This window comes from Scyliorhinus canicula, chromosome 15 (genome assembly GCF_902713615.1).
Source record: "Scyliorhinus canicula chromosome 15, sScyCan1.1, whole genome shotgun sequence".
Lineage (NCBI taxonomy): Eukaryota > Metazoa > Chordata > Chondrichthyes > Carcharhiniformes > Scyliorhinidae > Scyliorhinus > Scyliorhinus canicula.
Window position 1 is genome coordinate 15,049,331 of NC_052160.1, and position 26,310 is coordinate 15,075,640.

Sequence of the window (26,310 nt, forward strand, 5' to 3'; positions counted from 1 at the left end):
CAGTGCTAACCACTGCGCCACCGTGTTGCCCTAAAAGATGTACTTCTGAAGTGTCATCACGGCTATAATCTGCTGCAAACTCTGCGCAAAAAGAAAACAAAGTTACAGTAAGACTTTTAAACCAGGAAGTGAGCCTTTCCCTAAACAAATCTACGTGTTCCACAAATTAACTTAATTCGCAAAATCAAAACCTTCTATGCTCAAGATCAGTGATGGGCAACCTTGGATGGTGAGTGGGCCCCTTCATCTCAGTGGGCCGCAAGATTGAAGTCAACTTGTTCACTAACTATGGCCCTTAAACAAGATTAAATACATTTAATACACGGTGAATATTTCATAACAAGTTATAGAAAATGGTTAATGATTCCGATAGTAACTTAAAGTTAATCATTAACTTCAAGTGGTAAAAACAAAAGCAATATTTACACGTGATTGGACGCAGGGGGGAAGCGCACGGCTGTGACAGTCAATGTTGTGAGCAATCAGCATGGGCCTCGCTTCACTTGCCCTTGCTACATATCACTTCAGTCATCCTGCTGCTGAGAATCCCAACGGCCGGAGAATTCCACTCAAAATGTCACGTGGGCCGCATGTGGCCCCTGAGCTCCGGAGGTTTCCCACCACTGCTCAAGATGCTTCAGTTACAACAGTTCAAACTGGTCTTTACTCACTAAATATCCACCTGGGAGCGATTACCATTAAAAGCAACAGGAAAGCTAAAAGGGATGAGAGATCCAAACGGTTTAAAGTGAAGGTCTCACATTTCTTATTGACTGTGAAATTTTATTGCTGTGCAGTATTTTTGAAATGTGTTCAAACCCCTGCCAATTTTTTAAAAACTGCTTAACGGGTGGCTAATACTAAACAAACACATAGTGCATACAGCAAGGAAATATCCAGCCTCTCTCATCTCCTCTTGTGTTACGATTGAGCACTGTAGAAAATGTTGGAGTTATTCTGAAAAGGAACACTGACACATTTGTTCCCTCTCTTGTCGCGCACTGTTCAAGGACTCTCTCTTCTCTCGCTCTCTCTCGGCCTCTCTCCCTCTTTCTCTCTTTCTGGCTCTCTCTCCACTGATTTGCTTACGCGGGGTTACGCGGATCGGGTAGGCTAGTGGGCCTAGGTTAGGGTACCCTTTCAGAGGTATGAAACCCTTTCGATGGGCTGAATGGCCTCCAATTGCACAGTAAGGATTCTCTGGATTCAGACATTGTATTTGTTTCTCACAGAACATTTGCAGTTGTGGTCAGCAATATTTAGCAGACACGTTGGGGAAGTATTAACTGACGCGTCTTAACGCCAGAACGAAACCTTATTCGCGAACCAGTCTATAAAATGAAGACCGTGGACAGGTTTAATAATGCTCTCTGCCTTGCTATGTTTGGGACGAGCACTGAGCTATTTGTCTCGACCGTTTAAGTTGTAAGCCTTTATTTAATTGCCGTGATGTTGGAAGTACTTTGTGTGAGTCTTGGCCGTCACGTTCCTGATTGTCAAGAATTGTCTTTGCAATACTGTTGTACTGCACCTTGGGTGTTTTAAAATAGACTGCAGATTAATTCCACTGATTTGAAAGATGTGAGCATTATTTTGTTCTCCCCCACCCACCCCCATGGAATTGGCCAGACAAAACCCATCAAACAATACCTGCTGAACAACAACACCACACCATCTGGGCCTTGAGGCAAATAAGAGCACATCACCTGGTGCTTCCCTGTCTCCAGGGAAACAAAACCCTGATGAAAACATTGATACCTTGAACAAAAAGAAAACCTCGTAAAATGCTCTAATTTTGCATTCACGCAGAGTATATGTGTGGGCAATTGTGGAAATTGTGCCCCAGTGTTCTGATTGTTCCTCTTGTCAGTTTTGGAATCGAGAAATGTTTTAAGATAATGTGTTGCACAGGTTTAAAATGGATCAGGTTGACAGATGGCAGTCAAGGAGGTGACGGATCAGCACCAATTTATTCCAGTTTTGGAGCCCGTACCGGAAAAGCTATTTCATCAAAAGTAAATATAGTTCGCGAGCTTTGACCTTTGGCACACACTGTGCAGCAGAAAGAAAGCAGAACCTATGGCTTGGGCACACTCAGATCCACAACCACTTAAGGGATAATTTACTACTACTGGAGTATATTGCAAGATCCGAGCATTTTGTTATACTGCCCTCTCTGCTGCCCTCTCTGTTGAGGAGGTGTAAATAACGTTGGTTCGAGAACGCTGACTGTAGCTGTGCATGTCTGTCTTATTCAGTGTAATACACGGCCAGCATCAATCACAGGGGTGTCCCTGAAGTCTCTCGATCTGTCAATCCAATGCAGAAAGGCAGGAGTTAAATACAGGACTAGGTTAGCAAGTGGAATGCTGGGCTCTGAAGGACATGAATTTGATTCTAGTTAAGCTGAACTGACTGCCATCTATAAATAATAAATTCACATTTGGTGATAAGTTTATGATGGAACCATCAATTCACCAGACACGTGTTTCCGATATGAATCTAGGCTTTAATCGATTTACTTCAGAGCCAGCCTGTTACCTGTCGATGAACTCGTAGTGAACTCAGGCTGACTCTGGACAAGGGTATTTATACAGCAGCACTAGGGGGAGGAATCGTGGGCGGAGCCAAGGGTGGAGCCCAGTACAAGTTCCTGAGTACTCCCAGAGCTACTCCCCCTAGTGGCTGGATAGCGTTACTGCGCTTACAAAGACAGTGTGAATTATCATATCATATATTACATTCACCACAGTTTAGAAACTGACCATTTTTCTTCTTACATAATTGTCTCCCCTCAACTGGACCTGGAGCGTTACTGTGCTCCTGCAGTCTGGATATGACCGACCTTCCCACAGGATCAGCACTTTGACTGGGAATGTCGGCCACCACAGCAATGGAAGCATCTAAAATTTTGGCTCTGAGACTTGTGAACTTCTCTGCTGTGATCTGGATCTCACTGAAATCTGATGGAATTCCCCTGTTGGTTCGTGCCATTTGCAATTGCCGCTCTGCCATTTCCACCATCGCAGGCCTTCTTCCATTTTAGTTTATTGCCTTTACTCAAAAGTTTGGCCCACATTGCACTGCCCTTTAGATCACCCAGGGACGTCTCCAAGGTCGCTTTTCAAGTTTGTGCCACAATAACGAGAGAGTTTCTTTAATTTGAGAATGTAATCTGCCACATTCTCACTTGGCGATGCATCCTTTCATGGAATGTAACTCTCAATGCAATCTGTCACGCTAGATCTGCATACAGAATAGCATTAATTTCAAAATAGTTCATAGTTCCTGGGTCTTGTGGGCAACATTGGCACCAGTGACACCACTTCAAAAGCATCTGCAATCATCATGGTGAGGGAAACATTTACTTTATCCTTAATCTCCTATTTGATTTATTTTAAACCAAATGTATCGGTCCGTGTCCCCATCCTCGACGCCATCTTTCTGCTGTGGATTACATTGAGTAAGACTTGGGTGCAATTCTTACAAAAGGGAACAAAGTCCCCGAGCGAGTGCGTTTAGCGCGTTTCCCAGCGCTCGCAATGCCAAGAAACACATGGCTATTCAACATGACTCACATTGAATCAGGGGCCTGGACGGGGAACACACAGCCGAGGCCGTACGCAGTCCCGTTTTGTATAATGGAGAGCTCTGCTCGCCAGAATATTGCAGCGAGAGATGGAGACGCCATTTTTAAATGGCGTTCCGATCTCCGAGACCCACCCAAATAATCCCCGACCTTGGCGGTGCCAGGCTGGCAATGCCCATGTCAGGCTGGAACTGTCAGGATACCCAGATGGCACGAGCAGTGCCAGAGCACCACCCTGCCCAAAGGGCATGCATCTGGGAACCTCCGATCCCCTGGGAGACCTCCACGAGTGCCGTTCCGTCTGGTCCCCATTTGTGGGAACCAGTACCAAACGGCGCTCGCCTGAGGACCCTGAAAGCCTCAGCTACCCTGGGAATTTGCACGTTAGAGTGAGGATTACTGCCTTGCTCTAATATGCGTATTTGCACATCACAACGTCTTGCGAGATTGCGTTGAATCTCGCAAGACGTTGGGAGCAGGGTAGATCTCGGGACCAGTATCTCCTGGCTTTCAACCACCACGCTTTGCCACGGGCGATCTGCTTTTCCAGTGCAGCATGGCCATAGGATCGCGCCCTAACACATGCTGTGTGTTGCAGGCCGCCATTACTGAACTACCTTTATTTACACCTCTGCAGCAGAGAGGACAGCTGAGAGACGGGTCCAACCAAATGCTCAGATCGTGCAATATCCTGCATACATATCAATAAAACCAGTTGGAAAAGGTCTTACAGGCCTGAAGTTTTGAATCGCATGAGCCACCAGCTCACACGAGAACATTCTAGAATAGGTTTGTGTTTAAAGGTGGCAAATTGAAGAATCAAACAAAACTACAGACCCTCTCAAGAATAATTCACTTAAAGAACAAAAGGGGGGATTTTACTCCCTCCACTGCGAAGTGCAGTATTGGAGTTCAAATCAAAGCTGTACGAGTTACCAATGGCTTTCTATCCCTTTGGTTTGCACTGAGTGCTGAGCTTGTGGCATTTGAGTGCTACAGTGAGAGTTTGGTGACTGAGGGAGTATAAGGGTTATTTAAAGTCTAGTATTTCTTTTATTTAGTTAATTAACTTAAAAGTTGCTGTTTGGTCTATAAGAAGGTGAATTTTGAATCAGCTTTAAACAAGGTTCTACTTGGACTTACTTGCAGCTGGAGCTTGTTAATTAGTTAATTGCATTAGGCCAGTTTTTAGAAGCTAGAGTCACAGTATAAATAGGGGCTAGATACAGTGCAGACTTTGTTTGCACTGAGTGCTGAGCTTGTGGCATTTGAGTGCTACAGTGAGAGTTTGGTGACTGAGGGAGTGCTGAGCTTGTGGCATTTGAGTGCTACAGTGAGAGTTTGGTGACTGAGGGAGTGCTGAGCTTGTGGCATTTGAGTGCTACAGTGAGAGTTTGGTGACTGAGGGAGTTAGGTGAGGAGGGAGTAAGGTGCTCCTTACATTTCATTTCCTATATTTATCAAAGAGCGTGAAGGGAACCAGGAGTTTAGAGTACAGCTGACTGGGAGCAGAGTCGGAGGGCGGAGGTCCAGTTGGTCCACAGGGCAGCTAATTCTGTAAAGTAAGAGGGGATGGAGGCTAGGGCAGTTGCATGCTCCTCCTGTAGGATGTGGGTGGTGAGGGATACCACTGGTGTCCCCGCTGACTATACCTGCGGGAAGTGCACCCAACTCCAGCTCCTCAGAGACCGTGTTAAGGTACTGGAGCTGGAGCTGGATGAACTTCGGATCATCCGGGAGGCAGAGGGGGTCATAGAGAAGAGTTACAGGGAGGTAGCCACACCAAAGGTACTGGACAAGAGTAGCTGGGTTACAGTCAGGGGAAAGAAAACTAACAGGCAGACAGTGCAGGGATCCCTCGTGGCCATTCCCCTTCAAAACAAGTATACCGTTTTGGATGCTGTTGGGGGGGATGACCTACCGGGGGAAGGCCCCAGCGGCCAGGTCTCTGGCACTGAGTCTGGCTCTGGGGCTCAGAAGGGAAGGGGGGAGCATAGAAAAGCAATAGTAATAGGAGATTCAATGATTAGGGGAATAGATAGGAGATTCTGTGGTCGCGAGCGAGACTCCCGAAAGGTATGTTGCCTCCCGGGTGCCAGGGCCAGGGATGTCTCTGATCGTGTCTTCAGAATCCTGAAGGGGGAGGGTGAGCAGCCAGAAGTCGTGGTGCACATTGGTACCAACGATGTAGGTAGGAAAAAGGGTGTGGAGGTAATAAACAAGTTTAGGGAGTTAGGCTGGAAGTTAAGGGCCAGGACAGACAGAGTTGTCATCTCTGGTTTGTTGCCAGTGCCACGTGATAGCGAGGCTAGGAATAGGGAGAGAGTGCAGTTGAACACGTGGCTGCAGGAATGGTGTAGGAGGGAGGGCTTCAGGTATTTGGATAATTGGAGCGCATTCTGGGGAAGGTGGGACCTGTACAAGCAGGACGGGTTGCATCTGAACCAGAGGGGCACCAATATCCTGGGGGGGAGGTTTTCTAGTACTCTTCGGGAGGGTTTAAACTAATTTGGCAGGGGAATGGGAACCGGATCTGTAGTCCAGCAACTAAGGTAGACGATAGTCAGGACGCCAAAGCACGTAGTGATGCAGTGGGGAAGGTAACAATGACAAAGGAGAATACTTGCAGGCAAGGAGATGGGTTGAAGTGTGTATACTTTAATGCAAGAAGCATCAGGAATAAGGTGGGTGAACTTAATGCATGGATCGGTACTTGGGACTACGATGTGGTGGCCATCACGGAAACTTGGATAGAAGAGGGGCAGAAATGGTTGTTGGAGGTCCCTGGTTATAGATGTTTCAACAAGATTAGGGAGGATGGTAAAAGAGGTGGGGGGGTGGCATTGTTAATTAGAGATAGTATAACAGCTGCAGAAAGGCAGTTCGAGGGGGATCTGCCTACTGAGGTAATATGGGTTGAAGTTAGAAATAGGAAAGGAGCAGTCACCTTGTTGGGAGTGTTCTATAGGCCCCCCAATAGCAGCAGAGATGTGGAGGAACAGATTGGGAAACAGATTCTGGAAAGGTGCAGAAGTCACAGGGTAGTAGTCATGGGCGACTTCAACTTCCCAAACATTGAGTGGAAACTCTTTAGATCAAATAGTTTGGATGGGGTAGTGTTTGTGCAGTGTGTCCAGGAAGCTTTTCTAACACAGTATGTAGATTGTCCGACCAGAGGGGAGGCCATATTGGATTTAGTACTTGGTAATGAACCAGGGCAGGTGATAGATTTGTTAGTGGGGGAGCATTTTGGAGGTAGTGACCACAATTCTGTGACTTTCACTTTAGTAATGGAGAGGGATAGGTGCGAGCAACAGGGCAAGGTTTATAATTGGGGGAAGGGTAAATACAATGCTGTCAGACAAGAATTGAAGTGCAGAAGTTGGGAACATAGGCTGTCAGGGAAGGACACAAGTGAAATGTGGAACTTGTTCAAGGATCAGGTACTGCGTGTCTTTGATATGTATGTCCCTGTCAGGCAGGGAAGAGATGGTCGAGTGAGGGAACCATGGTTGACAAGAGAGGTTGAATGTCTTGTTAAGAGGAAGAAGAAGACTTATGTAAGGCTGAAGAAACAAGGTTCAGACAGGGCGCTGGAGGGATACAAGATAGCCAGGAGGGAACTCAAGAAAGGGATTAGGAGAGCTAAGAGAGGGCATGAAAATCTTTGGCGGGTAGGATCAAGGAAAACCCCAAGGCCTTTTACACATACGTGAGAAATATGAGAATGACTAGAGTGAGAGTAGGTCCGATTAAGGACAGTAGCGGGAGATTGTGTATTGAGTCTGAAGAGATAGGAGAGGTCTTGAACAAGTATTTTTCTTCAGTATTTACAAATGAGAGGGGCCATATTGTTGGAGAGGACAGCGTGAAGCAGACTGATAAGCTTGAGGAGATACTTGTCAGGAAGGAAGATGTGTTGCGCGTTTTGAAAAACTTGAGGATAGACAAGTCCCCCGGGCCTGACGGGATATATCCAAGGATTCTATGGGAAGCAAGAAATGAAATTGCAGAGCCGTTGGCAATGATCTTTTCGTCCTCGCTGTCAACAGGGGTGGTACCAGAGGATTGGAGAGTGGCGAATGTCGTGCCCCTGTTCAAAAAGGGAATAGGGATAACCCTGGGAATTATAGGCCAGTTAGTCTTACTTCGGTGGTAGGCAAAGTAATGGAAAGGGTACTGAGGGATAGGATTTCTGAGCATCTGGAAAGGCATTGCTTGATTAGGGATAGTCAGCACGGATTTGTGAGGGGTAGGTCTTGCCTTACAAGTCTTATTGAATTCTTTGAGGAGGTGACCAAGCATGTGGATGAAGGTAAAGCAGTGGATGTAGTGTACATGGATTTTAGTAAGGCATTTGATAAGGTTCCCCATGGTAGGCTTATGCAGAAAGTAAGGAGGCATGGGATAGTGGGAAATTTGGCCAGTTGGATAACAAACTGGCTAACCGATAGAAGACAGAGAGTTGTGGTGGATGGCAAATATTCAGCCTGGAGCCCAGTTATCAGTGGCGTACCGCAGGGATCAGTTCTGGGTCCTCTGCTGTTTGTGATTTTCATTAACGACTTGGATGAGGGAGTTGAAGGGTGGGTCAGTAAATTTGCAGATGATACGAAGATTGGTGGAGTTGTGGATAGTGAGGAGGGCTGTTGTCGGCTTCAAAGAGACATAGATAGAATGCAGAGCTGGGCTGAGAAGTGGCAGATGGAGTTTAACCCTGACAAGTGTGAGGTTGTCCATTTTGGAAGGACAAATCTGAATGCGGAATACAGGGTTAATGGTAGGGTTCTTGGCAATGTGGAGGAGCAGAGAGATCTTGGGGTCTATGTTCATTGTTCTTTGAAAGTTGCCACTCAAGTGGATAGAGCTGTGAAGAAGGCCTATGGTGTGCTAGCGTTCATTAGCAGAGGGATTGAATTTAAGAGCCGTGAGGTGATGATGCAGCTGTACAAAACCTTGGTCAGGCCACATTTGGAGTACTGTGTGCAGTTCTGGTCACCTCATTTTAGGAAGGATGTGGAAGCTTTGGAAAAGGTGCAGAGGAGATTTACCAGGATGTTGCCTGGAATGGAGAGTAGGTCATACGAGGAAAGATTGAGGGTGCTGGGCCTTTTCTCATTGGAACGGAGAAGGATGAGGGGCGACTTGATAGAGGTTTATAAGATGATCAGGGGATAGATAGAGTAGATAGTCAGAGACTTTTTCCCCGGGTGGAACACACCATTACAAGGGGACATAAATTTAAGATAAATGGTGGAAGATATAGAGGGGATGTCAGAGGTAGGTTCTTTACCCAGAGAGTAGTGGGGGCATGGAATGCACTGCCTGTGGTAGTAGTTGAGTCGGAAAATTTATGGACCTTCAAACGGCTATTGGATAGGTACTTTGATTAGGGTAGAATAAGGGAGTGTAGGTTAACTTCTTAAGGGCAGCACGGTAGCATTGTGGATAGCACAATTGCTTCACAGCTCCAGGGTCCCAAGTTCGATTTCGACTTGGGTCACTGTCTGTGTGGAGTCTGCACATCCTCCCCGTGACTGCGTGGGTTTCCTCCGGGTACTCCGGTTTCCTCCCACAGTCCAAAGATGTGCAGGTTGGGTGGATTGGCCATGACAAATTGTCCAAAATTCTATGATTAACCTAGGACAAAAGTTCGGCGCAACATCGTGGGCCGAAGGGCCTGTTCTGTGCTGTATTTCTCTATCTATCCCATCGCCATCTTCCCACTTTTGGATAAATAAGTGACTGAGGTATTTGCCTGACTTTGTGAATACATTTAACCAGGGGCCTATATCATAGACAGAACCCCAAAGGCACCCTGCATGGACACTTCACTCAACGGAACATTGGCCAAGACATACTCTTTTTTTTCCAATTAAGTGACAATTTAGCGTGGCCAATCCACCTAACCACATCTTTGGGTTGTGGGGGGTGAGACCCACGCAGACTCGGGGAGAATGTGCGAACTCCACACGGTCAGTGACCCAGGGCCGGGATTCGAACCCGGGTCCTCAGCACCGCAGTCCCAGTGCTGGCCAAGGTACACTCTCCGGTGGTAGGTGGTGCGCCATTCGCTGGTGGAGGGATTCTCTGCTCCCGCCGTGATCCATGGGAATTTCCATTGAAGCCGTCCACACTGCCGGGAAACCCACGAGCGGGGATGCACTGCCAGTGGGACCAGAGAATTCCTGTGCCAGCGAGTGGCCGGCGAATTCCGGTCAATATAAAGCAGCACCTTTTTGTCAATGGTTCGTTTGAAATACAGCCAGGTAGGTCTGAGATGGGGTCCAGAATATTACAATACTGATAAGATTCTGAAGGTTTAGTAAATGCCAATAATTATCGTTGTTCTTGTTCTGGGATTATGTTCTCACCATGTCACTGTGAGGTGAGGAAAATAAATACTTATTGTTAAATAAATAATGTGGAAAATGAGCAGGATTGATGCCCACCAGGAGGCCCTGTGGCACAGAGGGTTGCGTCCCTACCTCTGCGCCTGAAGCCCTGGGTTCAAGGCCCACCCAGTGCCTGATGGTCACGGTTCAGATCGTGGCCAAACAGGTTGGTGATCAGCCTGTAAATCCTTCCAATAGGCCTGATGGCAGGTGGTAAGAGTGAGAGAGATTCCTGGTCAGCCACACAGCAGAAGGTGGCGGTAAACCACTGCAGTACTTTGCCAAATGTAATCATGTGCCGATCCAATGGAAGTCGATGGTCACCAACACCCTCTTACAGCATGGTACCTGAAGAAAGAGGAGATTAATACCAAATAAGATGTAAAACTCCAAGGAGAGTCCTCTGTGTCAGCAATTAATGTTTTCCTTTCCAAGGAGTGGGCAAAAGTCAGGCCCAAACTAACCTGCTAATATTGAAGCTCTGGTAGATCTGGATTCTGAATGTGGCAGATAGGTTAGAAAGGAGCAATAGAGGATTGATCCAATTCAAAGTCCGAAAATGGACGCCTTGGGGCACCGTCCTGACGTCACTCCACATGTGCTTGATGGTAGTACAGCTGAGTGGTTGGTGGGACCTGTCATTCAGGGGCTGTGAAATGAAGCCTTAAGTGAATGCTGGTTGGACAAGTTATGTCCCTGATTGAGAAAAAGGTCCTGTTGGCACTCTTTCAGTGAATTACAGGAATGCTCCCTCTGTCACACAGATAAGTGAAAATAAGTTCTCAAAATGTAGTTCAGCAATTAGTTGAGAATAAGCTAAGCGGCGTGCTTACACTCCCCCACCCCTGACATGCGCACCACGCATCCCCACACACAGGCCCACACACGGTGAAACTCTTAGTTATAATATCTCTGAATGCTGTCAACTTCTATCACACATCACTGTTGCCGCTGCAAATGTCTACTGCCTTTTTAAAGTCTGTGACACAAAAAAATTGCAAGTTGCTCCTTATGTGCCTGCTGTGGGCTGGCAGTGTTGCTGTGAAAATACTTTTATCAGGGACCATAATGCACAGTGTTGCCAGCGTGTAACTAATCTGCTGCCAGATTATTTTCTTCTTCCTGCCTAATTCTCGAGTTTCTTGTTCAAACTGTAAATAGTGAGAACCCAGCGCCTCTCTCCCAAAGGGACTATGGAGTTTAGCTCCCACAATTATATGTTTGCAGGGGAACTCGCACCTGAGTTCTCAGACTGTATCATTTAGAAGATCAAATCAAGTCAGGATCGCTGTTGTTTTCTCCGTTGTACGGGAGCAATTTAAACTCAAACCTACGAACACAACGGAAATCTCTGTGTTGCGGTTTAAAGTTTGTTACCATCGACAGCAGGGGGGGCATCTTGGAAAGTCATTTAATGGGAGGTTCTAATATGGGTCACGATGATAATTATGCTAATTTGATCTCTTTGCCTCTTCCAGTTGAAAACGACGCACATTGTGAATTTGCAAATCTACGGGATCTACTGATCAGGTAAGGGGAGCCTCGGGTTCTTTAAGCCAAACCATGGTGTACGTGGCAGCTGTGTCGGTACGGGTAAAATTTCAACTCCCATCTTCGATCCCCTCAAAATGGATATTGAATATACAAGTCAGATTCCCAGTCACCTGGCCACATCGCCACCTGTGTGGGGAACATATGGATGGAGAGGCAGAAGCAAGCTGTGAAAAATATAAAGAGCAAAAGCGTTCACTTTTCAGAGAGAGTGCTGGTAACAACACCCCTGGCGTTGATCACAACTAGTCAGGAGAGTCACTGCAGCTGAACGTCAACTTGTTCCCCTCTGCAATGCAACAAATTTGCTGCCATTGCATGAGCGGAGCAGGTAAAACAGTTATGTACCTTATTATAATAATCTTTATTGTCACAAGTCGGCTTACATTAACACTGCAATGAAGTTACTGTGAAAATCCCCTAGTCGCCACATTCCGGCGCCTGTTCGGGTACACTGAGGGAGAATTCAGAATGTCCAAATCACCTAACAGCACGTCTTTCAGGACTTGTGGGAAGAAACCGGAGCACCCGGAGGAAACCCACACAGACATGGGGAGAATGTGCAGACTCCGCACAGACAGTGACCCAAGCCAGGATTCGAACCTGGGACCTTGGTGCTGTGAAGCAACAGTGCTAATCACTGTGCTACCATGCTGCCCACCTTACTGGTAACAAATGATGCAAACTTCACAAGTATACAAGTTGAGCTGTTGTAAATGGGGTTTGATGGCCAGGTGTACTGTGCGGAGAGGAGCAAGGGAGTTGGAGGATCATTGAAAAGCGCGCAGAGATGTAATTAATCCCCAGGATTTTGCACCCCCCCCCCCCCCACCCCCACCCCCACGGGGAGTGTTTTGAGGCAGTGGTGGCAGCTTGGCATTGGCTGGTGGCGGGATGTTCTGGTCCTGTTGCTGTCGACAGGTCTTGCGGTAGTTTGCGCCTCCAGTGGCAGGAGGTTGCCGTCAGTGGGAGTGGAGGATCCCGCTGGCGGGAATTGCCGGAAATATTCAGCCCATGTTAAAGTCATGCGTTTAGCCCCTGTTAAACCTTCTTACAAAATACTTTGACAAAAGTTGTTCTGAAATTTTAGACTCTCTCTGGGGATTGGTTGGCAGTTGTATGGGGATGGGGGCGGGGAGCCTAAATTGGATGTCATGGTAGCTGCGCCATGTCTGTTGCCTACCTGCCCCCCCCCCAGAGGTATTTTACCCAGAGTGGGGGGGGAGGTGTCCGCTGTCCACTAGCCCTGGGCCCACTCAGACCCTTGGGTGGGCAGTTCGTGGCCAATCCCATCACTGCTGGGATTTGCCTTGTAGCTGGGAGGCTGGCGCCAAGTGTCCAGGCCATCAGGTTTCACCTGGCAGCATGTGGCCATGCCAGGGAATGGTACCTCTTATTCAGGCACCCTGTGCCCATCGGAGGCCCGCCCTGATGTACGCGCCCCTCCCCTACCTCCTTGTCAATCCTGGCACCTGCAGCCCCATGCCAGGGCCTGCCACCCAGACCCTGGAATTACCTGGAAGTCCAGGCTGCATGGCTCTTCTTTCAGGACTGCCTGTAGTCTCAACAGTGGCCACCATTGCTGGTGGCGCTGTTGGGACAAGAGAGGTGCTGGCCATTTGAAAGGGGATAACTAAAGTCCCAACAATCATACAATGCCAATGGGGTACAAGCAGAAGCAGGCTCACTCCTGACATTTTACATTTGCTGGGGAGCAAGAGCACCACTTCCCATGGTTTCAACGCAACAGTTTCTCTGTTGTGGAAGTGCTGGGAGATACAAAGTTGAGGTGCGATAGCACCAGCGCTGGTGGGATGATGCAATTGCGGCACTGGAAGCACAGCAAGCTTCTATTATCAATGTAAAGAATGTTGGCACCACTTTGTCGGCCATTCAATTGCACTGCGTTAGCAAGTGAGTTGAAGGCTGGTCGGGACTACAGAGTTTAAAGCCAAGAGTCTATTTTACAATAAAGTCTGTTTACTCAGCAAACAGTGTCTGTGTTGACGCAGGAAGTTATAACGGGGGAGATTGGCACTGGAAGTGCAGGCAGGAGACCCTGAACTTGCTTAGAGCTTCTGCTGTAGCTCCAGCAGGGAAGTGGCATTGGTGACTGATAACAAGCATGTTCCCCATTACCCTGGACTTTCGTCTGGCCTACTAGCTGAGCTACAGCAGGAGAAATAAAGAATCCCTGTATGGTTTCAGAGCCAGGTTTCTACAACTATTATAGATTTACTGACCGCCTTATAGCACTTGTCTAGGATGCAACTTGTTGTGTTCCTCACCGAGGGAAACCTTTCATCCCTACTCACGGTACAATTTTATTTGGCCTCTAACTAGGGTATCAGGGTAGCATGGTGGTTAGCATAAATGCTTCACAGCTCCAGGGTCCCAGGTTCGATTCCCGGCTGGGTCACTGTCTGTGTGGAGTCTGCACGTCCTCCCCCTGTGTGCGTGGGTTTCCTCCGGGTGCTCCGGTTTCCTCCCACAGTCCAAAGATGTGCGGGTTAGGTGGATTGGCCATGCTAAATTGCCCGTAGTGTCCTAATAAAAGTAAGGTTAGGGGGGGGTTGTTGGGTTACGGGTATAGGGTGGACACGTGGGTTTGAGTAGGGTGATCATGGCTCGGCACAACATTGAGGGCCGAAGGGCCTGTTCTGTGCTGTACTGTTCTATGTTCTATGTTCTAACTCTCATGGTGGCCTTGCAGTGTCCATTGCTTTTCTTCCCTCCTTCTTTTCCAAAACCTTCCTCCCTTTTCTTAGTTATTTGCACAATTATGAAAGGTGTCTTTTCTCCTTTAGTGTCCCAGTGACTTCATAGTTGTTCTGGTGTGGTTTGTGTTACCTCACGTGGATACAATGCGGGGCTGTTTAGCACAGGGCTAAATCGCTGGCTTTGAAAGCAGGCCAAGCAGGCCAGCAGTACGGTTCAAGTCCCGTAACAGCCTCCCCAAACAGGTGCCGGAATGTGGCGACTAGGGACTTTTCACAGTAACTTCATTTGAAGCCTACTTGTGACAATAAGCGATTTTCATTTCATTTCATTTTTTCATGCTTTGAGGCATGACACTGAAGGGGCACACGAGAGGTAGACTTTAAAATAATATTGTATTTATGCAGCACCTTCCCTGACCTTGGAGCTCCCCAAGAACACCTTGCGGCCAGTCAAGGACAGATTTTGTTCCATATTTAGACAGGTGCCGATATCTCCAGCAGCTGAAATAAAACATGCTCTGCCCCTCAATGATCATACTTGTGAAGCAGCGGTGCCAGGCCCCAGTGCCTGGGCAGTAGGCGGTGCCAGGCCCCAGTGCCTGGGCAGTAGGCAGTGCCAGGCCCCAGTGCCTGGGCAGTAGGCAGTGCCAGGCCCCAGTGCCTGGGCAGTAGGCAGTGCCAGGCCCCAGTGCCTGGGCAGTAGGCAGTGCCAGGCCCCAGTGCCTGGGCAGTAGGCAGTGCCAGAGTGTGGTGCCGGGGGCATTGCCCAGGCAGTGCAAGGGTGGACGGACAGGGCGTTGCGTGCAGTGGGGGAGGGTTCCGTGGGATTTTCCTGTTTTTTAAAAATCGGGTGCCCTTTAAAAGCAGCGTCCCCGTTCTCTTAAAAACCAAAGTTGGGGGCTGGGCCAGATTCGATCAGAACCCGATCCTCCATCACGGAATTGTGGGATCTGCCGCTTCCATCCATTTTCTCAAAGTGTTCAGAAACAGGGCGAGGAAAGCCAGCGAGCTGCCCTCTACCTTCCCCGCCTGAGGCAACACTTCGGGGAAAAAATGAAAAGTTTCCGCCCATGTGAAATGAAATGAAATGAAAATCGCTTATTGTCACAAGTAGGCTTCTAATGAAGTTACTGTGAAAAGCCCCTAGCCACCACATTCCGGCACCTGTTTGAAGAGGCTGTTACGGGAATTGAACCGTGCTGCTGACCTGCCTTGGTGTTTTCAAAGCCAACGATTTAGCCCAGTGAGCTAAACCAGCTTGTCATCATTCTCCAGCAGTACGGAAAGTTTTTCAATTGTTTTGGTCCTTTTTGTTTTACCTCCTTGAAGCAGCTTCTATATGATTCTATCTTAATTGCTTTCAAATGCATGTATAGAACTTCAAGGCAAGCTGTTAGTTTTGCTGTGAATGTGCATTAATGTGGGTATGGCAGCATGTCTTATATTGTTGTAATTAAGACCAGTACTCCTTTTCCACAGATTCTAATAAAGGAAAACTTTATTCACTTGTTATAAGTGATGAAAGTCCAAACAGATGGACTTGATCTCTCTTAAAGGAGCTTTTCTGGATCTCGTCACTGATATTTGAAGTACTTTTCGCTCCTATTGCAATTTTTCTCCTGGGGATATCAAATTTCCTTTGCCCTCGGCTGTCCATGAATTACGTTGATTGTTTCTGTCACGGTAACGTAAATCGTATTTCAGAAAGTCCAACGTTGCATGGGGCAAGCTCTTCCATAATTTAACATTGGACACCTAATTCATGAAAAACTAAATTGAATTCATTTGATACCCTGCCACAAGACACAAGGCCCTGTGCGCCTCAGTAAACTGAAGTTACCATTCATCACTCATCTAATTAAATCCATCAATTACCAGTTGGTTAATGGAAGTGAATTTGCATCTAAAGCCACCACAGACATGCACACATAAGGCACAACAAAGTACTCTGTACACGTACAGTAGTCAAGTGAAAAAATATGCTAACAAGGCCTGATTCACAACCAGCTATTATTAATGTCAAGCAGAAGACTGATGCAACATAAGCAAGGGTCTTAATCCTCTAACCATCTTGCACTATAATTTCTTATTATTACACTCCGAAGTGCCAGTAAGAATTAATTAAGTTACCTGGTGTGTTATCGTAACAAAGGCTCCGTCACAAAGCTGTTACCAAATACATTAGAAATACTAAGTTTAATTCCATTGTTTTTAGACATAATGCAGGTGCCTCCACTGGAATGCGAACCATTCAGCAGTGAGGCTGATGAATGATTGCCTTTGGCATTTTCCTGTCTGCAAGCTCTTTTGTACTGGTGCGTAGTTCCGACTCGGGGACACTGGAGCCCACAAGCTACACTTTGGCCTTCACAGGGTTAAATTCGGTGTTGGTATTTTTAGAGCAGGTTTGCTTTCTTTTTGTGAGTCTCCAGCTCGGCTGTCTATATCATAGAATTTACAGTGCAGAAGGAGGCCAATCGGCCCATCGAGTCTGCACCGGCTCTTGGAAAGTGCACCCTACCCAAGGTCAGCACCTCCACCCTATCCCCATAACCCAGTAACCCCACCCAATACTAAGGGCAATTTTGGACACTATGGGCAATTTAGCATGGCCAATCTACCTAACCTTCACATCTTTGGACTGTGGGAGGAAACTGGAGCACCCGGAGGAAACCCACGCACACACGGGGAGGATGTGCAGACTCCGCACAGACAGTGACCCAAGCTGGAATCGAACCTGGGACCCTGGAGTTGTGAAGCAATTGTGCTATCCACAATGCTACCGTGCTGCCCTAATGGACTTCAGTAAAGCCTTTGACAAGATCTCTCATGGCAGACTGGTACAAAAGGTAAAGTCACACGGGATCAGAGGTGAGCTGGCAAGATGGATACAGAACTGGCTAGGTCATAGAAGGTAGAGAGTAGCAATGGAAGGGTGCTTTTCTGATTGGATGGCTGTGACTAGTGGTGTTCCGCAGGGATCAGTGCTGGGACCTTTGCTGTTGATAGTATATATAAATGATTTGGAGGAAAATTTAACTGGTCTGATTAGTAAGTTTGTGGACGACACAAAGGTTGGTGGAATTGCGGATAGCGATGAGGACTGTCAGATGATACAGCAGGATTTAGATCGTTTGGAGACTTGGGCGGCAAGATGGCAGGAGAGGCAGATACAAATTTCACTGTGTGAATGCCCCAAGGCCTACTCACGGGGTCTGGCCTTCTGGAAGCTTAACAGCCGAAGACTCTATTGATAGAATCACATGGGGCGGGGCTCTCTATTGGTCGACGCTGGAATCGGGAAACGCGATTGGGCGGAGAATCGGTTCCAACGTCAAAATCACGGCGGGCAACCGATTTGACAGCAAAATCACAATTCTCCATCACCTCGACAGCAGCGTCAATGCGTTCCAGAACACACGCACAGTAAACGCCGTTGGCAAATCATAAGCAGGCCCGACCCGGTATTCTCTGGGGCCTCCAATGGGCCGAATTCCTGATGGCGAGGTTCACTTGTGCTTTAAAAAATAGTGAAACCAGCGTGGTGGCTGCTGAGGGAGAGAGAGGGGGGGTACGGAAAGTGTCCAACACCGCCATAGTTTGCTGACAGTTGTGCCCCTAGCTTCTGCCAGGGCTGGGGGGAGTAGAGAGGGGTGGCCAAGAGGTGGGCTGTGGGGTCAGGAATAATGGGAACGGAACACCATTGCCGCTGCCGGAATTGCAGCTGTGCACACCGCTGACTGCCAATTTTGAACTTAGGGCCACGGGTCGAATAGGTGCCCCCCCAGGCCACCCCCCTCCCCCCACCCTCACCCCCCCAGGTGCCCTCTCGCCCCAGCCGACCCATCAGCCGTATGGGCATGCTCCAGTGCAACTAGTGCCATCTTGTTGGCTGGGATGGTATCTGTGGGGAGTGAAGTGTGTATATGTGTCTGCAAATTGTCGGTCTCCTGAGTGTCAATCGTGAATCCAGCGAATCCTGCACTGTTTCTCATGGGAATAGATTGGGTTCAACGTGGCGCCGGTGCTAGCCCCTCCACAGTCGCTGAATCGGTCCAGGTGCACCGCCAGTTTTGCTGTTGCGAAAGTCCACAAACCCTGCCCCGGCGCCAACACTTAGTCTCAGAAACGGAAAATCACGCCGATCGAGTTTCAACACTGAAATACACGTCCCGAACCATCTGTGTTGTTGCTCATCCTCCACAGGAACAGAAGCCCACCTTTCACGTGTTCACTCAGTTCCCATATTTGTTTCCTCCCCTTTATCTTTAACCACTTTCGATGTTGACACTACCTCTGCTTGACTGACTAATTCTGACATTGAGTTTCATGCCCTCCACGGAAAAAGATGGCCAAACATATCTCTTAATATTCAATCTATGGTTCCTTATCCTTTGTCACGGCACCCTGCGCCAGTGTGCGGTCAATTCCAGTCCCACTTGACCAGGAGTCACAATACAGGGGAAATTAGATTTTATTTAAAATACCCAATGTCCTTGGTTGAGCCCAAATAAGCTAGTCAGCAGGGTTGTAATGTTAACACAAACTATGTTTTATTATGTACAGTGTTAAAATTAAACTGCCAAAATATAACTGAACAAATTCCTTCCCCAAACCCCTTTTCCTAACTATCCCACTCTCCCTCTATATACACACACAGAAACAAACAACAGCGGGGAAAGGGTGGTTGGAAAATATTAATAAAAATGAAAGGATAAATGATCTTTGCACTGGGACAACTTCCGGTTAATGTCTTTCTCAAGTTCAGGCTTTTGTTTTGATACTTCTTCCTTCTAGGCTGGAGATGGTTTTCTCTGGCAAGGTTGTCTACTTTCTCTGCAATTTCAGGCCCGTTTCAAGTTCACAGCAAAGATGTGCCAGACACTCAAATGGTTTTAGAACTATAAAGCAATACTTTCGCTTCAGCAAACAAGAGAGAGAGAGGGCGTTCCTCTTCCAAGTTCTAATCACTTCGGCCAAGTTCTCTGAGAGCATCACACAGGAACAATCACTGACTGTTGTCAGGCAGAACACTGTCTCTGGCCAACCCACCATTGCCAGTTAGTCAAATGAACTGACTTCCTCCAAAACTGATTCCCAAGATTCACTCGGCGCCGAAGAGTCTCGCCTCTCCTCTCGAAACATAAAACCTGGGACCACAATGTCCGGACAAGCAGGTTGCTTCTGTCTGAGTCTTCTCCATAAAGGCACAACCCGATTATGGAACTCCATCATTTTAAGCATCTCTCATCAAGTCACCAAATAGGAACTCTTCAACCTCCCAGCCACATGTTACTCGCTGTCAGAATGCGGTGTGATGTTCGCTGGCAGCAGGATTCTCTGCTCCAGCTGCCGTCAATGGTATTTCCCATTGAAGCCACCATGCATTGCCGGGAAGCCTGTGGGCGGGGGGTGCACTGTCGCTGTGACCAGCGAATCCCACCGGCAGCGGACGGCCAGATAATTCTGACCCACAATTCTAAGCAGCGCAGCACGGGAAAGATATCAGAGTAATGGAGAGGGGCACAGGACATATTCACTGGGAAGCAGTCTGTATGAGTAATAAAAAATATGAAAAGGCTTGAAAGATTGGGATTGCCTTCATTAAATTGGATGAGAGTATGGGTTAAATTCTGCATTCAGGAGACTAAGTGCTACTGCCAGCGGAGGCTCGCACCTGGTGTCCGCTGGCACTAGGCGTGCTGTGCCAGGGTATGATTCCTTCCTTTTCCATGCATATTTATGTATGGAGGAGAGCTTGTGGAATTTTATCAGAATCCTGGTATCAGACTGCCCCGAAAAATGCTTTCTGTCACTTAGCTGCTTTTCATGTGGTGAGCAGCTGTCAATCATAGCAGGAGTGTATCTAAACATTGTGGTTAACATCAAAGCAGGGGAATGGAGATGCATTCAAGTATGAAGGGAAAGATAGATGAACAATATATCAGACAGCTGTCTATGAAGTAATAAAACTGTCAATCATTGGCTAATTTGCATTTCAAAGGCTGTCAAGGGATTTCAAACCATTAGAAGTGGACTTGGTTTTTGAGGAAACCTCTGGCACTTGTAACAGCTGTTGCTTTAAACACTTTTGTCTGAGGCAGCAGGTGTTGGAAAAAGGTAAGTGAAAAAGCAGTGATTTTTCACCCTCCTGCCTGGACTGTTCCAGCTTTCAGGCAAGGGTGACTGATGGGGGTGGGGGTTCTCTGTTGGGGCGTTCTGATGGTGATGGTCTCTGCTGGGTGGATCTGATGTGGGGCATGGGGATGGTCAGACAGGGGAGGCAGGATTTGGTTTGTGAGGGGTGGGGGGCCTTCTGATGGACTTTGGGGGCACCTCCATTATGCACCGACCCCCTTGAACCATCGCGGGGTCTTCTGCGTCAGGGTCACGCTTGAAAATACCTTCACCAATTCACACCCGGGTAAATCCTGTCTGCGACTATTGGAGCAGCATGGGGGCCGAAAGGATCGAGCTTCCAGCCCGTTAATCAGATGCAAATGAGTGAAAATTACCTATTTGAGTCCCCCTGGTGGCGTAGGGCGTGTAGCTCGCTGTTGCCACTGGCGGGGGACGGGAGCATCGGAATGGCTGCGAATCCTGTTTTTCAGCCGACGTTCGAATCTCGGCTGGATCGGGAAACCCGTCACCGACAGCAGGCAACGGAGAATCCATCCCATAATTACTACTTCAACCAAAGTAATACAGCTCAAATTTACTGATATTGAATTCCATCAGCTTTAGTTTTACCCATTTCATCATCACTGTGATTCTTATTTAGGTACATCACATTCGGGCGCTGTTCCCTCCAGTTCTATATCCAAATTATTGATGTATACACTGAGCAGGGAGTCCCAGAACAGAATGAGTTCACTTCCAACCGCAACAATGAGCAATTATCCTTAACTGGTGTCGCTTCTGACCTGCTTTTAAACCCGGTTTTGTACCGTGCCTCAATTCTGTATCCTCAGTCTTCTCCCATAGTCTCCTATATATGATATCCTGCCAAATATCTTCGGAAAGTCTCTGATTCTCATGCCCACTATATCATTCACCTCCTGCAACAGCCTGATCAGGCTTTCCATGAACAATTTCCCCCTTATTTTTCTTTACTCTTTAATGGGACGTGGACATCACTAAGCAGGCCAGCGTCTGTCGTCCATCACTAATTGACCTTGATGGTCAGCCATCTTCCCGAATATACCTGAATGGCTTTATTGGCTATTTCAGGGGGTAGTTAAGAGTCAACCACATTGCTGTGGGGTTGGACTCGCATGTGGGGCAGACCAGGTAAGGTGGCTGATTCCTCTCCCTGAAGGAGACATTAGATTATGAAGTTCGTTTTGGCTGTTTCACATCACTATCTCTGCATTTGTATGTTTTGCCTTTAAATAAAGAATCCTAAATTTCCAGTGATTGATGGTCATGTGAGCAAAGGTACTGAAGGGCTGTTTTTTCTTGGTGGGAGGAAGAGGGGAAATGTAATTATTCATAAACTATTCGCGCATTAGCCAATTAAACCGTTATAGTTTGCTCTAGTCTCGTGTTTTTTTCCAATTAAGGGGCCATTTATCGTGGCCAATCCACCTAACCTGCACATCTTTGGGTTTTGGGGGTGAGACCCACGCAGACATGAGGAGAATGTGCAAACTCCACACGGACAGTGACCCGGGGCCGGGATCGAACCCGGTTCCTCGGCGTCGTGAGGCAGCAGTGCTAACCACTGCGCCACCGCCCCGTCCTTAGTCTAGTGATAATATGAACATCAACCAACCACAGAAGAAAGTGAGAAATTATCTTAAATGTCCGGACTTCACAGAATCGTTATGGCACAGAAGGAGGCAATTCGGCCCATTACATCAGCACTGGCTCTGTAAACCAGCATCGTGACGTAGTGCCGTTCCCCCGCTTTTCCCCGTAACCCTGCACGTTGTTTCTGTTCAAATAATCATCTTATGTCCTCTTGAATACCTCGACTGAACCTGCTTTCACCACAATTCCAGGAATTTCCAGGACCCATTTGCTGTGTGAGAAAGTTTCTCCTTTTATATGCCTGTATTTTCTACCTGACACCTGTCATAAGCACTTTTTTTTTTCTTCATCTTAATTTCTGTCTCCATTTTCGACATGGGTGCTCTGGCTTAGTTTGCCCTACGTTTGCCTTTTGAGCGAGCTTCTAAACTTCCAGATTTAAAGTTTTATTTCGCTTCTGGACACTGTCGGCACGGTAGTTAAATGAATGTGGATTTAACAGTACGAGGAAACCCAAACCATTCATTTAATCCTTCATTCAGTCACTCATTGGATTGAAAATACCTCTGCATTTTGATCACGCTGTCAACTCTTGATAAATGGGCCCCCACAGTTATAGAACACTGTTGTTTGGTATAAATAAATAAGACACGGTGACCTTATTCGCTCCTGCAGTGTGAAGACATTCAGACTGTGCCAATTTCTAAGCCGATTAAATACATTAATAAACAGTCAATCTTCTCACAGTGAGTCGGAGTGCTTGTTCTGACAGCGATGTTCTACTGTGTAACGGCCATTGTATTGCAATACAGTTAATCTTCCAATTGCTTCAATGATAAACATCTCTTCCTGGAACTCCGTGTCTGCTTGATTCCCATTCTAACCACATGCAGAGTTCTTTTTGACTGTCTCATTTCTCTATCTGTAACTGCTATTTCATAATATTTTTAATGAGCTGTCTGTATAGCTCCGTCTGATATTTTGCAAAGAACCCCGTTTTGCCATTGTCCATGATGCCATTCACATGTATTTGAACTTACCACCCCACAAAGAACTCTTATTCGGGAGGAAACTAGATTACATCAAACTAAACCTGATTTTTTTTCTTTATTATTACATTTAATCAATTTGAGACTTGGCAGATATTTAACAAACCCTCGTTTTTGTTTTGTGTGATGATTTTTAATGGCATGTGGCACCTGACACAAGTTCGGCACAAGATCAAAAATACCTTCCCGTCAAATACTCCTTTCACTTCTGAAAGCTTAAAGTATGGGAAATATTATCTGGTAGAGATTTGAAATGCTTCTCAATAACCCGTGAGAGTCTTTCCACCGGAGATTAACCTGCAAGCTAACTACAGACTCCCAATCATCCACACACGTCCAAATATTGCACAGCAGCCATCATCCTGACAGGCTCACATATAAAGGATGACACCGTCTCTCACAAAGGGTAATTGTCTGAGATGGCAAAGGCTTCAGGGCAAAGGTTCAGATTGTTCAGAATAGGTTAGAGGATGGCATACACATTTTCTAGTAGACAAGGCCTTTCTTTGTGTTCACACTATGTGTAGTTCCTTGGGACAACAGGACGATTGACATTTACCCTCACCTCCTTCACTGCCTGTATTTTATCTGTATTTAAAATTCTTATGACATGCTGCCCAGCTATAGTTCACTGCACATTCAACAGCAGAGCATTAGTCCAGTCTCAGCGTGCTTGAGCCTTATTTTTGTTTTAGGAATTGTGGTGATTTCTGCTTTTTCAGCTGGACCCTCCTCTCAGCAATCCCCCAAGACGGGAAGTAGGGGGGGAGGGTCACAAGGATGCCAGATGTTGGAATACATTAGGTGTGTCGAATGTGTTCCAAGATGAAGCCATCAGTTCAGATCTCTGAAACCTTCCTTCAGGAATCCCCCTCCATATTAGCTGAAGATCTTTGCCCAAGGGAGTTGGCCGATAGTTTATGGTTTGTCACCTGAGTCGGCGGCCCCATAGCTACATTGCAAGCTTGAAGCGTTCCCAACTTGGGTTGAGAATCCATGTGCTGGCCCCCACGTTATCAGAGTGACCCTCCCTTGAATTGGGATTAAATTATCGGCTATCACATTCTCCACTTTGATTTTATGGGTGGCACGATAGCGCAGTGGTTAGCACTGTTCTTCACAGTGCCGGGTCCCAGGTTCGATTCCCACTTGGGTCACTGTCTGTGCGGAGGCTGCACGTTCTCCTCGTGCCTGCGTAGGTTTCCTCCGGGTGCTCCAGTTCCCTCCCACAAGTCCCGAAAGACGTGCTTGTAAGGTAAATTGGATATTCTGAATTCTCCCTCAGTGTACCTGAACAGGCGCCGGAATGTGGCGACTCGGGGCTTTTCACAGTAACTTCATTGCAGTGTTTTAAAAAAAAATCTTTTTATTCTAATTTTCAGCAATAAACAACCAAAGAAGAAATAAACAACAAGTACAGTCACAATCCCCCACACACAAACCGCACCCTGTTCAATATATAGAGACCAAAACAGGGGGGAAAAACAAATTAACAATCAATGTGTAAACAGTGTAACCAAAAACAACAATACCGCCAACACCCACTCCCTCATGTTCAATGGCAACCCATTCTCGGAAATGCATAATAAACAGCCCCCCATCAAATGGCAAACCCTTCCTTCATCCCCTTTACCTGAGACTTCACCTTCCCGAGAGTCAAAGAAATTTAAGTGGGTCCCCCCTCCCCCCGCCAAGCCGTGTCGCAGGATGGAGAAATGACCTCCACCCCAACCGGACCAGCCTCCGGACAATCAGCGAGGCAAAGGCTAACATTGGCCCCGGCACCTGCCTACCACCTGAGCCATTCTGACCCCCCCGGCCCGGAAAACACCTCTAGAGACCCTGGTTCTAAGTTCACGAGCACTACCCCCAAGATGACACTGAAAACCTCCCCGAACAAACCCCTCACATTCCAGGTAACTATCCTAACTGGAGGAGGGGGCTCTCTCACCCCCACCTCCCCCTCCTATCCATCATCATAACTCCAGGCCCTTCCCAATGGGCTTGGCCCTCCCCGACTCATTGTTACCACCGATCCCCTCCCCCCCTCCCTCCCAGAATCCTCCCATCCACTTCCTCTCGAAAACACCTCACCCAGTATCGGTCCCCTGCCCAGCTTTTCACGCCCCCTAGGCCCATCGAAACCTGTTCTCCCAGACTCTGATGGCCTCAGCCCCTCCCTCCACCGCATTCCCGTTAGCCTCATTGCAGTGTTAATGTAAGCCTACTTGTGACAATAATCGAGATTATTATTATTATTACTCTGTCTCTGCAAACTGGGCAAATTCTCATGCCTAACAAGGATTCGTGGCAGAGAATAGAAAACGGCTTTGCAAAATAATCACTGACATCAACACTGATCGGGACAGGAGTCTATTTAATGCCGATAATTGTCGTACCGGATTGACCATGTACTATGACCGGAGCACGTTTAATAATTACCTGCAAATAAACATTTCAGCATTCTGCACCCTCAACGTAACAGTATCATTGCTGATGGCTTCCCTGATTGCCGAGGCTGACACAGAATATACAGCAAAGAAACGGACCATTTGGCCCAACCAGGCTATTCTAGTATTCATTGCTCCTCCTCCCATTCTTTCTCATCCAACTCTTCTCAGTAAACCCTCCGCTCTCTTCTCTGTCGTGAGTATATATGTTTCCCCTTAAATATATCTATACTCTTCAAGTCAATTAGCTTCCGCATTCTCACTTTTCTTCCCAATTCCTTATTTGATCAACTCATGAAATGAAAATCGCTTATTGTCACAAGTAGGCTTCAAATGAAAAGCCTAGATGCCACATTCCGGCGCCTGTTCGGGGAGGCTGACACAGGAATTGAACCCGCCCTGCTGGCCTTATTCTGCTTTACAAGCCAGCTGTTTAGCCCACTGTGCTAAACCAGATATGACAATTTTCCGTTGATGGCCTTGTGTCCATTCTAACAAAATCTTTCATACTGTTTAATTTCCTCCATTAGATTAGGGAAAGATACTTTTTTTTAAATTACTCATTTTAAATGATAGATTTTTGAAATAGTTGTAAAGTCTGCAACACCCAAAACCTTTTTTTTTTTTTTAACTTTTTTTCAATTAAGGGGCAATTTAGCACGGCCCATCCACTTACCCGGCACATCTTTTTGGGTTGAGGGGATGAGACCCACGCAGACACGGGGAGAATGTGCAAACTCCACACGGACAGTGACCCGGGGCCGGGTTCGAACCCGGGTCCTCGGCGCCCATGAAGCAGCAGTG

General features: G+C 47.2%; 1 protein-coding gene across 9 annotated transcripts in view; it reads left to right on the top strand.

Moving 5' to 3' along the window:
- Positions 1 to 26,310, top strand: part of LOC119978086 (neuronal-specific septin-3-like) — a 400,144-nt gene that overhangs the window by 368,120 nt on the left and 5,714 nt on the right. For all 9 annotated transcript variants that reach the window (XM_038819476.1, XM_038819477.1, XM_038819481.1 and 6 more), the window contains one exon: positions 11,463 to 11,514. In XM_038819476.1, coding sequence (XP_038675404.1) covers positions 11,463 to 11,514 — 52 coding nt within the window. The remainder of the gene's footprint in view (positions 1 to 11,462; positions 11,515 to 26,310) is intronic.